Source organism: Panthera uncia, assembly GCF_023721935.1.
Source record: "Panthera uncia isolate 11264 chromosome C1 unlocalized genomic scaffold, Puncia_PCG_1.0 HiC_scaffold_3, whole genome shotgun sequence".
Taxonomy (NCBI): domain Eukaryota; kingdom Metazoa; phylum Chordata; class Mammalia; order Carnivora; family Felidae; genus Panthera; species Panthera uncia.
Genome location: NW_026057584.1, coordinates 33,441,748 through 33,454,729, shown reverse-complemented (window position 1 = coordinate 33,454,729; position 12,982 = coordinate 33,441,748). Strand labels below are relative to the sequence as shown.

The following is a 12,982-nucleotide window of genomic DNA, read 5'->3' as shown; positions in this document are numbered from 1 at the left end:
TTGTGCAATGAACTAAGGAGTAGCCAGTGTTGCAAAAAATTTCCCTTAAAGCTGTGGGAAAAATAGATCAGAAGTGTGTGCCCAGAAGTTGAGACAGTGCCCCTGCCCCAGAATCTACAACCTGGAAAGTGGCACCCCTGTACAGGGCTGCCACCTGAGGTCAGTCAAGACCCCTTGCTCCCCGATTTGCTCTATATGAAGCCTACACAGTCACTGCACACTGCCAGTACTGGGTTCAGAATTATCTGCTAGTTCCTAGCAGCCTAGATGACCTCCACACTCTGTTATTGCTCTATCTTTCCTTCTGAAAAGTATTTCAAAGTCCTCCTCCATGGCAAGCAGTTGTACATCCTTAAGAATGTTTCTAGATCAGGGCGCCTGGGTGGCTCAGTCAGTTGAGCGTCGACTTCGGCTCAGGTCATGATCTCATGGTTTGTGGGTTCAAGCCCCATGTCAGGCTCTGTGCCGACAGCTCAGAGCCGGGAGCCTGCTTCAGATTCTGTGTGTCCCTCTCTCTGTGCCTCTCCCCCACTTGTGCTCTCTATCTCTCTCTCAAAAATAAATAAAATGTAAAAAAAAAAAAAAAAAAAAAGAATGTTTCTGGCTCACTCCACTTAACCCAAAATGGAAACCCCGGGGAAGTCCCCAAAATCCCAGAACACAGCTGTTGCCCCTTGATCCTGAAAATTCTCTTCACCTTCCAGGAAGTAAAATTTATTTCTAACTTGAGACCCAAATTCATCAAGACCAAAAAGCAGTTGAACCTACAGATAAAGACAACGTAAGAAAGGCAATTTATAGACCAATCTCACTTATGATCCAAGATGCAAGACTCCTAAATAAAATATAGCCAATCAAATCATTAAGCTTACATTTAAATATGTAATATTTTATATAAATATACAAATATACATATAGTGTGTGTGTGTGTGTGTGTGTGTGTGTGTATACATATACCATGACTGAATTTGGTTTATCCCAGGAATTCAAAGATGGTCTAACATGTGAGAGTCTGTTTATGTAATTCACGTCAAGAGGTTAAAGGAGAAAAACCTTAGGGTCATCCCAATAGATACAAAATGAAAAATAACTTTATGATATCCACCCATTCATAATTTAAAATTATCAAACTGGGAACAGAGGAAGACTTCCTGATTTTAATAAAGAGTGTCTATCAAAAATCTGAAGTACGCATCACACTTTAATGGTAGAACTTTAAAAGCATCCTCTTTAGAGAAAGAACTAGGATAAGGACGCCCTCTGTCATTGCTTCTATTTCAGCATTGTAGTAGCACAGTAGGGAAACCAAAAGAAAGGAAAAGGAAAAGGACAGAAAGGAGGAAATGACACTGTCATTATTCCCAGACAATAGCATTATATGGAAAATCCAAGGGCCTCTACAGACAAGCTATTAAAAGACAAAAAGTCAGCAAGATTACTAAATATAGATCAAAACATAAAAATCAATTGTGGAAAAAAAGAAAGTGTCAAAACATAAAGTACAATTTATAATGCAATTGTAAGATAATTGTTATTATGAAAACCCCTAAACATACACAAATATCAGCATAGGAATTCCACATATCCATATCCTGGCCAATACTGTTCACCCACATCCCTGACTCCTTCCTCCCTCTCTTCCATATTATTTTGAAACAAATTTTCCAGCCTCATGTCATTTTATGTATACACACTTGAGTATCTATCTCTAAAAAACAAGAAAAGACACTTTGGGGCACTTGGGTAGCTCAGTCAGTTGAGCGTCTGACTCAATTTCGGCTCAGGTCATGATCTCATGGTTCATGAGTTAGAACTCCATGTGGGGCTCTGTGCTCACTGCTTGGAGCCTGCTTGGGATTCTCTCTCTCCCTCTCTCTCTGCTCCTCCCCTGCTCATACTCTCTTTCTCTCAAAATAAATAAATACCCTTAAAAAAAAAGACACTTTTGACATAACCGTAATACTACTATTGCACCTAAAAATTAGAACTATTCTTTAATATAATTGAATATTCAGTTTTTTTAATGCTGTAACTGTCTCCCAATTATTATAATTGTTTCAGAGTTTGTTTGTTTGTGATTGGTTGGTGTGGCCTTCAAGTCTCCTTTAATTTATTGGCTCCCTTTCATTTCTTTTCTTAACTCTCTTAGTTTATTTTTAGGAAATTGAGTCACTTGCCCTATAGAGTTTCCCACAATCTAGATTTTGCTGATTGCTTCCTCATGGTGTAGTTTTACGTGCTTCTCTGTCTTCTATACTCCCTGTAAGTTAGTACTTGGATCTAGAGATTGATCAGATTCAGGTTTGGTTTTTCCTTTTGGAAGACCATTTCATGGAGGGCATTGAGCTCTTCCACCAGGAGACATCGTGTCACTTCATGGTGCCCATGGCTTCAGATACATTCATTCATTACAAGCTGCAAAATAGTGATACTGAAATTCTATCATTCTTTTTCCACTTATTACTTGGAAAACTTCTACCAAAAATAAAACCAAAACAACTTTTCCTCTTCTATTAGTTATCCACTGGTACAGTTTATACAGGAAGGTAGGATAAATGTAATTTTTAAATATATATCTGTATAGATAGAGGTACATATATCCTACAAATAAATGTAAAAAAAGATATGTGAGACTTTCTTGAAGAAATTACAAAATCTTGTTAAATAAAAATAGACTGAAATAAATATAACATTCTATATAATGTTGTATGTAATGTTTACAAACAGGAAGGTTGAAAATTCTCCCTAACTTAATCTATAAATTCAATGCAGTTACAATTTTTTTTTAAATCCCCAATCAGGTTTTGGTGGAACATGATAAGTTGATCCCAAAATTCATAAAGGGGCCAAAAATAACCAATAGAATTTTGAAGAAAAACAAAGAGGCCAAATACTAAAATATCAAAAATATTAAATATCAAAAATCACTTTAAGGCCATATGATATTGGCTTAGGGACAGACAGAATAGAGAATCCAGAAATAAATGCACCCATATATGGAAACAACATATGGCAAAAGTGTAAAGAATGAGCTATTTCTCAGTATATAACTTTGAGATAAATGGTTATCCAATTTTTAAATCTTTATCTCACATCAGGTGTGTTTCTTGAAAAAGCAAAAAAATTTTTTTTAATATTTTCTTTTTAAGTTATCTCTATACCCAACTTGGGGCCTGAACTCACAACCCCAAGATCAAGAGTCTCATGCTCTTCTGACTTAACCAGCCAGGCTTTTTTCTGAAAAAGCAAAAATTTTAAACTTTTTAGAAGAAATATAGAAGAATATCTTTATGAATTTGAGAAAGGAAAAAATTTCCTACCCCTGAATCAAAACATAAGCCATAAAGAAAATTACTGACAAATCAGGTTATATTAAAATGTAAAGTTTTTGACAAGACAGCAAAAACAAAGTTAAAAGACAAATCACAGGGGTGCCTGGCTGGCTTAATTGGCAGAGCAAGCAACTCTTGCTCTTGGGGTTGTAAGTTTGAGCCCCATGTTGGGTATAGAGATTATTTTTTAAAAATAATAAAATCTTTTGGGGCACCTGGGTGGCTCAGTCGGTTATGCGTCCAACTTCGGCTCAGGTCATGATCTCACGGTTCATGGGTTCAAGCCCCACATCAGACTCTGTGCTGACAGCTCAGAGCCTGGAACCTCCTTCAGATTCTGTGTTCCCCCCCTTTCTCTCTCTGCCCCACCCCTTTTGTGCTCTGTCTCTCTTTGTCTTTCAAAAATGAATAAACATTTAAAAATAACATAAAATAATAATAATTTTTAAAAATCTTTTAAAAAGAAAAAAAAAGACAAATCACAGACTATAAGACAATATCTTATAGCGCATAAAACCAATAAAATATTGGTATCCAAAATGTGGCAAGAACCGCTGCAAATAGAGAAGGAAAAGATAATCAACCCCAATGAAAATGGCTGAGATATGACTAGGCAATTAACAGATGAGGAAGCCTAAATAAATGGTCATGTGAAGAAGTCAACTTGCTGCTAATCAGGAAAATTGAAATTACAACAAAAAGAGATATCATTTCAGGTATATATCAGATTAACAAAAATTTAAAAGTCTGCAAACACCCATTTTTGATGAGGATACAGAGTTTTAGAAATTCAGAGCAATTTGGAAATATCCAATAAATTGAAGATACACATACCCTGCAACTCAACAATTTTATTCCCATGTATACCTCAGAGAAACTCTTTTATATATGAAAAGTGACTCACTCAAGAAGGTTCATTACAGCATTGTAATCACAAAAAGTTGGAAATAATCAAAACAGCCATTGGCAACAAAATGGATAACTAAATTGTGGTATGTTTATACAATGGAATAGTGTCAATAACTTAAAATAAATGAATGGAAACTACATGTATCATCATGAATTAATCACTAAAATGTTAAACAAAATAAGTTGTAAAATATATAATGATTTAATGTATAAAATAGTATATGTTGTTTTTTAAGTTTTATTTATTTTGAGAGAGAGAGAGCACAAGTGGGGTAGGGGCAGAGAGGGAGGGAGAGAGAGAATCCCAAGCAGGTTCCGAGCTGCCAGCACAGAACCTGATATGGGGCGCATACCCATGAAGCTGTGAGATCCTGACCTGAGCTGAAACCCAGAGTCAGACATTTAACTGACTGAGCTACCCAGGTGCCCCTGTTATTTATAAGTGTATTTATATGTGGCAAAGATATAAACATATGCCTGAGGACACTGTAGGAAAAGAAAAACTGTTCCTTGACCCTCTTAGGGTCTCCTGGCTGGGCCTAAAAAATTAAACTGACACAGATTTAAGAGGAGAAAAGCACACAAATTTATTTAATATAAATTTTATGTGACATAGGAGACTTCATAAGGAAATGGGGACCCAAAGAAATGGTTAAGCCTGAGTGTGTGTGTGTGTGTTTTGTTTTTTTTAAGATTTTTTAGTTTTTAAGTTATCTCCACACCCAACATGGGGCTTGAACTCACAACCCCAAGATCAAGAGTTGCATGTTCCACAGACTGAGCCAACAGGCACCCCAAGCCTGAGTGTTTTTATACGAGGTTTGATGAAGAGTGGAAAGTTGTGGGATAATGTGATATTACTTAAAGGGAATGGGCTAAGGAAGGATAATAATTTGGGAGAAACTGAGCAAGGCCTGTTTGTTTGGATTCCTCTTGAAGTTTCTCCATCTTCAGAGATAAGGATGCCTCTTTCCTCTAGGTGGCACTTCTGGTGGGCACCTCTCAAATGAGGCTCTTAGAAGGGGGTGCTTCAGGGGGAGAAAGGGGTGGTGGTCAGAGAATCCTTCCTTCACCTGCCGTTTTTCAAATTCCTTCAGCTTGAAATATTTAATATGTGAAGGTGCCACATTTGGAGTAGTGTGTTCAATGGACAAATACCAAATTTAAGAAAACGGTTACCACTGGGAGAGAGTGACAGAAATGAGATCAAATGTTATACAATGAAGTCTTGGACTGTATCTGAAATGTTTTATTTCTTTAGAAAAAAATGTGAATCAGATATGGCAAAATGTTAAGATTTCACAAAGCTAGGTGGTACTCATATATAGTATTTTTTCTATACTCTGCATTCTTAAAATATTTTACAGATTTTTTTAAAGCAGTTAAAAGTTGTAAATTATTATTCAAAGCACTGGCTTAGTTTATCCCAATATTTCCTAAATATCAGATTATTTTATTGGGGAGTGAGGGGAGCTCGTTTCTATGATCCACCTCCCAGAATTTTCAATTCTCGTCAATACGGTGAAATTACACTAATGTAGAAACTCAGCTTTTGGTCAATACAAATGCGCCCTCTGCTGGTCCTGTGGTGCCCTGTCCCAGAGTTCAAAACAGCTATAATGAACCATGAATGTCCAGTGAAACAGCTTTTACAGCCATGTTAGGGAATGAAACTCCCACAGAATTTCTTTTATCACGAAGATACTTAAATCACCTCCAACTCTCTGTAACATTACATATGATCCAAAACAAAATAAATTCCAAGTAACCACCCCAATCAACCTTCCCAGTTTCCCCAACCACCCTGTACATTAACAATTTTGTCCCCACTGCTATTTCTGGAGGTTGATGTGTGAGATGCTATCCTTAAAGTTTGGGAATGGCAGAAGAAAACCCAAACTACAAAGGTGCTCTGGCTGAGAAGGAGTGGGGGTGTCATGGACAACTTTGAATGCTGAAAAATGGATTAACTATCATATTAAGGAGATGATTGATGGTAGGATGACAGGTGAATTTTTTCTTTTCCAATCTTTCTTTAAAGTTATAACCCCTTTACATAAAGAAAAATGAGGAAAAATAAATGAATTCATGCAGGAATCTACTGCTCAAAGAGAAATAGGGATTGAACATTAGAGTCTACCTTTTGAAAAGTTTTTATTTTGTGTTAATATCCATCTTCCCCAATAAAATTTAAGCTCCCTGAGACCAGGGGCAGGTAGGGGGGTGTCTGTCCAACTCCCCACTCTATTTCCAGCATCTAACACAATTCCCAGCATGTAGTCAATATTTAATAAGCATGTAATAAATGAAGAAATAGATGACCATTTTTCTCAGAGTGTTAAATCAGTACAAATTTTGGGGGGAATGATCTGGCAGTCAACATTATGCCTTAAAGACTGTATATCCTTTAATAATCATAGATGTGAACAAAGAGTAGGTCTTTTAATAATCAAAACATTCCTTTCAATGAAATGTTATGCAAAGTTCTTTATAATTATAAAAACTTTGAAACAATCTGAATTTTACAAGTTACATGTCTGGTTAAGGTATGGTACATCTGTACAATGAAATGCTATGCTGTTTATTATGATAATTTTTAAGAATATTTATATGGGAAATTCTAATAACATAAAAGTAAATTAAAATTATACATATATTTAATTTTATTAAAATGAGTGTATATGTAGATGGATTAATTTTTTTTAATGTTTATTTATTCTTGAGATAGAGAGAGACACAGAATGTGAGCAGGGGAGGGGCAGAGAGAGAGGGAGACAAAGAATCTGAAGCCAGCTCCAGGCTCCAAGCTGTCAGCGCAGAGCCCAATGCGGAGCTCGAACCCACAAACCGTGAGATCACAACCTGAGCCAAAGTCAGCCGCCCAACTGACTGAGCCACCCAGGCACCCCGGATAGATAGATTATATATGCATGAAAGTGTATACGCCAAAATATTTGCATTAATTGTATGTGAGTAGAGTGATCATGGGTGAGGTGTTTTGGTTCTTGTTTGTTTTTACCAAGTGCCAACACTGTTTAGGCACTTTATTTGTATTAACATTTTTTCTTAAGTTTTTTTTAAGCAGATTTATTGAGGGATAATTGATATACGATAAATTACACTTATTTAAATTTTATGATTAGATAAGTTTTTTAAAGTGTTAAATAATACTTTTTTTTTCCTGTAAAGATTTTAATGCAGTCAACTTTCCTTTTTCTTAGGCTTTAATGATGTGTAATTATTTGGTAAGGTATAAAATTATTCAGCCAATAGATTTTCTTTCATTGAAATACTAAACATTGCTATGATTTGGGGGTGGTTCCTAGTTTTATTGAGATATAATTGACAAATAGCATTGTATTAGTTTAAGGTGTACAACATGATTTATGTGTATGTTGCAAAATGATTACCACAGTAACTTCAATTCACATCCATCACCACACACAGTTACAATTGTTTATTCTTATGATGAGAACTTTTAAGATCCACTAGGTAAGTTTTGACATATGTATATACCCATGAAACCATCATTATAGTCCAGATAAAACATTCATCTTTCCCATACGTTTCCTCATGCCTCCTCCAACTCCAGCCTCCCTTGTCCCCAGCCTCCCAGTGTCCCCCATTGATATGCTTTCTGTCACTATAGATTAGTTTGCATTTTTAGAATTTTCTATAAATGAAGTCATACTATATATACCTTTTTTGGGTCTGGTTTCTTTCATTCCATGTAATTCTTTTGAGATTCATCCATAGTGCTGAGTGTATTAATGCTTCATTTCTACTTACTGCTAAGTAATATTGCTTTGTATGTATACACCAGTTTGCTTATCCATTCACCTGTTGATGAACATTTGGGCTGTTTCAAGTTTTTGACTATCACCAATAAAGCTGCTATGAACATTTGTGTACAAGTCCTTATATGGACATATGCTTTCATTCCTCTTTTTTTTTTAAGTTTGCTTATTTATTTAAGGAACCTCTACACCAATCATGGGGCTCAAACTCACAACCCCGAGATCAAGAGTCACATACTCTTCCAACTGAGCCAGCCAGGTGCCCCTCATTCCTCGTGAGTAGGATACCCAGGAGTGTAATGGTTGGATGATATATATATAACATTTAATTTTTTAAGAAACTGGCAAACTGGGGTACCTTGGTGGCTCAGTAGGCTAAGTGCCCAACTCCTGATTTTTGGCTCAGGTTATGATCTCATGGCTCGTGGGATTGAGCCCCATGTCAGGCTCTGTGCTGGCAGTACAGAACCTGCTTGGGATTCTCTCTCTCCCTCTAACTCTTTACCCCTCCCCCAGTCACACTCTCTTTCAAAATAAATAAATAAACATTAAAAAGAAAAAAGAAACTGCCAAACTACTTTCCTAAGTCACTGTTCCATCTTACATTCCAACTAGCAGTAAATGAGAGTTCTAGTTCCTTTGCCTCTTTGTCAATACTAAGTAGAGTCAGTCATTTTAGTCATTCTAATAATTATGTGTTGATTATTTTTTTTTCTTCCTTGTGCTTCTGTTTTTCAAATTTTCTGCAATGAAATATATCTTTCATAATAAAAATATTGTTTAAAGTGAAATAAAAGGCAGCCTAGTCCAATATGAAGTCTTAGTCTGAGGACTCTTCTCATTTTAAAGGAGTTACCCAGGGGTGCCTAGGTGGCTCAGTCGATTGAGTGTCTGACTCTTGATTTAGGCTCAGGTCATGATCCCAGGGTCATGAGCTTGAGCCCAGTGTCAAGCTCCATGCTGAGCATGGAGCCTGCTTGGGATTCTCTCTCTCTCTCTCTCTCTCTCTTTCTCTCTTTCTCTCTTTCTCTCTCTCTCTCTCTCTCTCTCTCTCTCTTTCTCTCTCTCTCTCTCTTTCTCTCTCTCTCTCTTTCTCTTCTCTCTCTTTCTCTCTTTCTCTCTCTCTCTCTCTCTCTCTCTCTCGCCCCCCCCCCCCAAAATAAAAAATAAAGAGCTACCCAGTTTGGTCTTGAGAGAGTCCAGCAAAGAGTGATAGCTGTGTAGCCTGAGTAAGCCTTCCTTATAGGGTAACATTTGTTTTTCATTTTTTAATTTTAATTAAAATTTTTAAAATTGAGAGAAAATAGATATGTAGCATTATATTAGTTTCAGGTATACAACATAATAATTTGATATTTGTATACACCACAAAGTGATCACAATAAGTCTAGTTATCAACAGTCATCATACAGTTACAAAAAATTTTTTTCCTTGTGATGAGAACTTTTAAGATTTACTCTTTGCAACTTTCAAATGTGCTAAATATTATTGACTATAGTCACCATGCTTTACATTATGTCCCCATGACTTATTTATATTGTATATCTAAGGTTTTTTTAAGTTTATTTATTTTGAGAGAAAGAGAGACAGAAATAGAGAGCAAGCAGGGGAAGGCAGAGAGAGAGGGAATGAGAGAGAATCCCAAGTAGGCTCTACACTGTCAACGCGTAGAGCTCAACGCAGTGCTTGAACCCATGAACCATATCATGACCTGAGCCAAAATCTGGAGTCCTGATGCTCAAATGACTGAGCCACCCAAGCGCCCCTATATATATAAGTTTTTACTGCTTGATCCCCTTCACCTATTTCTCTCAGTTCTCAACCCTCTTCCCTGCTGGCAACCACGAATCTGTTCCCTGTATCTATGAGTTTTGTTTTGTTTGTTCGTTTAGGTTTTTTTTTTTTTTAGATTCCACATATAAATGAAATCAGGCAGTATTTGTTTTTCTCTGACTTATTTCATTTAGCATAATACCCTCAAGGGCCATCCATGTAGTTTCAAATGGTAGGATTTCCTTCTTTTTTATGGCTTTTTTTGTATGTATACCACATCTTCTTTATCCATTCATCCATCAATGGACACTTAGATCGTTTCCATATTTGGCTATTGTAAATAAGGCTGCAATGAATGTAGGGCATATATCTTTTTGAATTAATGTTTTCATTTTCTTTGGATAAATACTCAGAAGTTAAGTTGTATGTAGTTGAAGAAGCTACATACTGTTTCCCATAGAAGCTGCACTAATTTACATTCCTACCAACAGAGCACAAGGGTTCCTTTTTCCCCACATCCTTGTCAGTACTTATTTCTTGTCTTTTTTGATACTAACCATTCTAACAGGTAGGAGGTGATATCTCACTGAATAGCATTTCCCTCATAATTAGTGATGTTGAACATCTTTTCATGTGCCTGTTAGCCATCTGTATGTCTTCTTTGGAAAATGTCTGTTTAGATTATCTGCCTATTTTTTAATTGGATTGTTTGGTTTTTTTGCTATTGAGTTGTAATGTTTGGGGTTTTTTAAGCAATTTCATTTTCAATGTTATAATCACACTAGGATTTTAAGAAAAAATTTAAACACATATAAACTTCCTAATCTATTATTTTCTTTTTGTTTTCTCTTCCAGCCCTTATTCATTTACATACATATTTTATAGAGTTCTACCACAATATTCTATATTTTACATTTTTACTTCTTTATGTCATGTTTTCCATGTTGCTTATCTTTTAAACCATAATTTTAAATGTCAAATTAATGCATCATAAATTGCTTCCCCAATCTCCCATTGTTGGGTTGTTTCTAATTTTTCATTATTAATAACAAAGTTATAAAAACTTTGTACAAAAAGCTTGTTCTTTTGAATTATTTCTTCATGATAAATATCCAGGAGTAAGATTCCTGATCAAAGACTAGAACATTTTTCTGGTTCTTGGTACATACTGTCGTAGCACTTTTCCAAAGGGTCTACTAATTTTAATGTCACTTGCCTTGTGCCAGCACTGGTTTGGGCAGGATTTGCTAATTTTCTAGGCATAACATACTTTATTGTGCTAATTTGCATGTCATTGACTACTAACCAGGTAGACATTTTCCCATGTCTGGGATTGTTGTCTATTGTCTTTGGCTGTTAAGGATCCTCTTTGTCTTCACAGACCAGGAGCTGAGGAATATGAACCTTGACCCTCCTAGTGCTTCCCTGGATAATCACATCCAGACCTTCGAGTCAGATACTGTCCAAAAGACGTAAGTGTTCGAAGCTGTAATGATATGGACTGCTCTACTTTTATTTCACTTTTTTCTTTTTTCTTTTTAAAGTAATCTCAACGCCCAATATGGGGCTCAAACTCATGACCCTGAAATCAAGAGTTGCCTGCTTTACTGACTGAGCCAGCCAGAGACCCCTCATTTTTGTTTTTAATTAATTTCATTTCTGTTTTTTCTAACCATGAAGATTCTCAGGCTAACTGCATTCCCTAACAGCCAGAATTGTTGTCTAAGAAACGGATTCTTGGGGAGAATTATATTGTGACATGTTTCCTACATAAGCCATATTCTTTGGCTGGGTGGGTGAAAAGTGAAGTTTAACAGTGCGGAAACAGCTTTCTCCATTTGTCTACATAACTGGGATGGATCTACAGACATGCCTAGTAAGGTGATTTCTGTCAATTCAACTTGGTTTCTCCTCTACACATTCACTCCGCTTTGGGTAAAATAAATAATAGTTAAAAATACTAAAACTAATTGCTAACATGTAGTAAGTGCTTCCTATGTGCTCACTATGTCCTTCCAATGAGCTCACTAACCAGCAGCTCGGCCAGTCAGCTCCAGTCACTTCACCTAAACCGCATTTGGCAGTGGCAGCTGGAACTATAGCCTATTGTGACCTCCCATGAGCATCAGTGACTTGACAACCTGACCTCACCTGCCTCTTGATGTAGGTGTCCCCTCCTGAGTCAAAAAGGATTTATGATCCCTAGGAACAAAGAAAGAAAGGCACTTGATGGGGGGAGGCAGCTATCTGAAAAATTCCAGTTTTCAACTTTTATACCTCAGTTTCTTCCACAATGGATTTAAATGGCTTACAACAACCTCATCAGCAAAAAAAAAACCCAAAAAACAAAAAACAAAAACAAAACAAAAAAAAAGCCAAAGTGAGATAACCAAAAAGAAAAAAAATCTTTAATCCAGAGGAAAAGAAAAAAGAATATCAACACCCAACAAAAGTAATTAGAGTCATTGTGACTAAAGATCAGACTTCCAGATTTGATACAGAGATTCCTGAATGTAAAAACAAAAAAAGAAGGAGGAGGAGGAGGAGAAGTAGTAGTAGTAGTAGTAGTAACACAGGTTTGTGGTTCTCATTTGCAGCATACCTGTTCCTCAAAGGAAATAAAGATTTTCCTAGCACTAAATTCTAAAGGATACACCTTCTGTGGGTTTTTATAGAGTGACATTGAATGATTTAAAGACCCATGTGTTTACAGGAAATTCCATTTACCTCATGCAACAAATATTTCTCAAGTTTCTATAGTAAGACCCTGTACTAGCACAGCACAATGAACAAAATATTGATTTGGCTAAAAAATAAAATGCCCAGAACCAGGCTTGGCACACAGTAGCTGCTGCTGCAGCTGTTACTGAAACCACATAGCTATTTCTTAGTGACCTTTTTACCCAGAGAACATAAGTCAGTTATCCTCAAGGCAGATAGTCAGTGACTGCAATTCTACAAGGGATCACACAAACACAGCACATGACCTGTTGGTGGCTAGATTTGACCAAGAATAGAATTAAAAAAAAAAAAAAAGAATGGAATTCAGAGGGCATAAAAGAATGGATGGATAGTTGCATGTTCCTAAGACTATTTTTTAATCAAATTTTATGTATGTATGTATTTATTTATTTATTTTTCAGGAATAGAATTTAGTGATTCATCATTTAT

At 36.2% G+C, this 12,982-nt stretch overlaps 1 protein-coding gene across 1 annotated transcript in view; it reads left to right on the top strand.

The window, feature by feature from the left end:
* Positions 1-12,982, top strand: part of KIAA2012 (KIAA2012 ortholog) — a 107,578-nt gene that overhangs the window by 82,608 nt on the left and 11,988 nt on the right. The window contains exon 16 of the mRNA XM_049615168.1: positions 11,193-11,283. Within this exon, the coding sequence (XP_049471125.1) occupies positions 11,193-11,283 (91 nt within the window). The remainder of the gene's footprint in view (positions 1-11,192; positions 11,284-12,982) is intronic.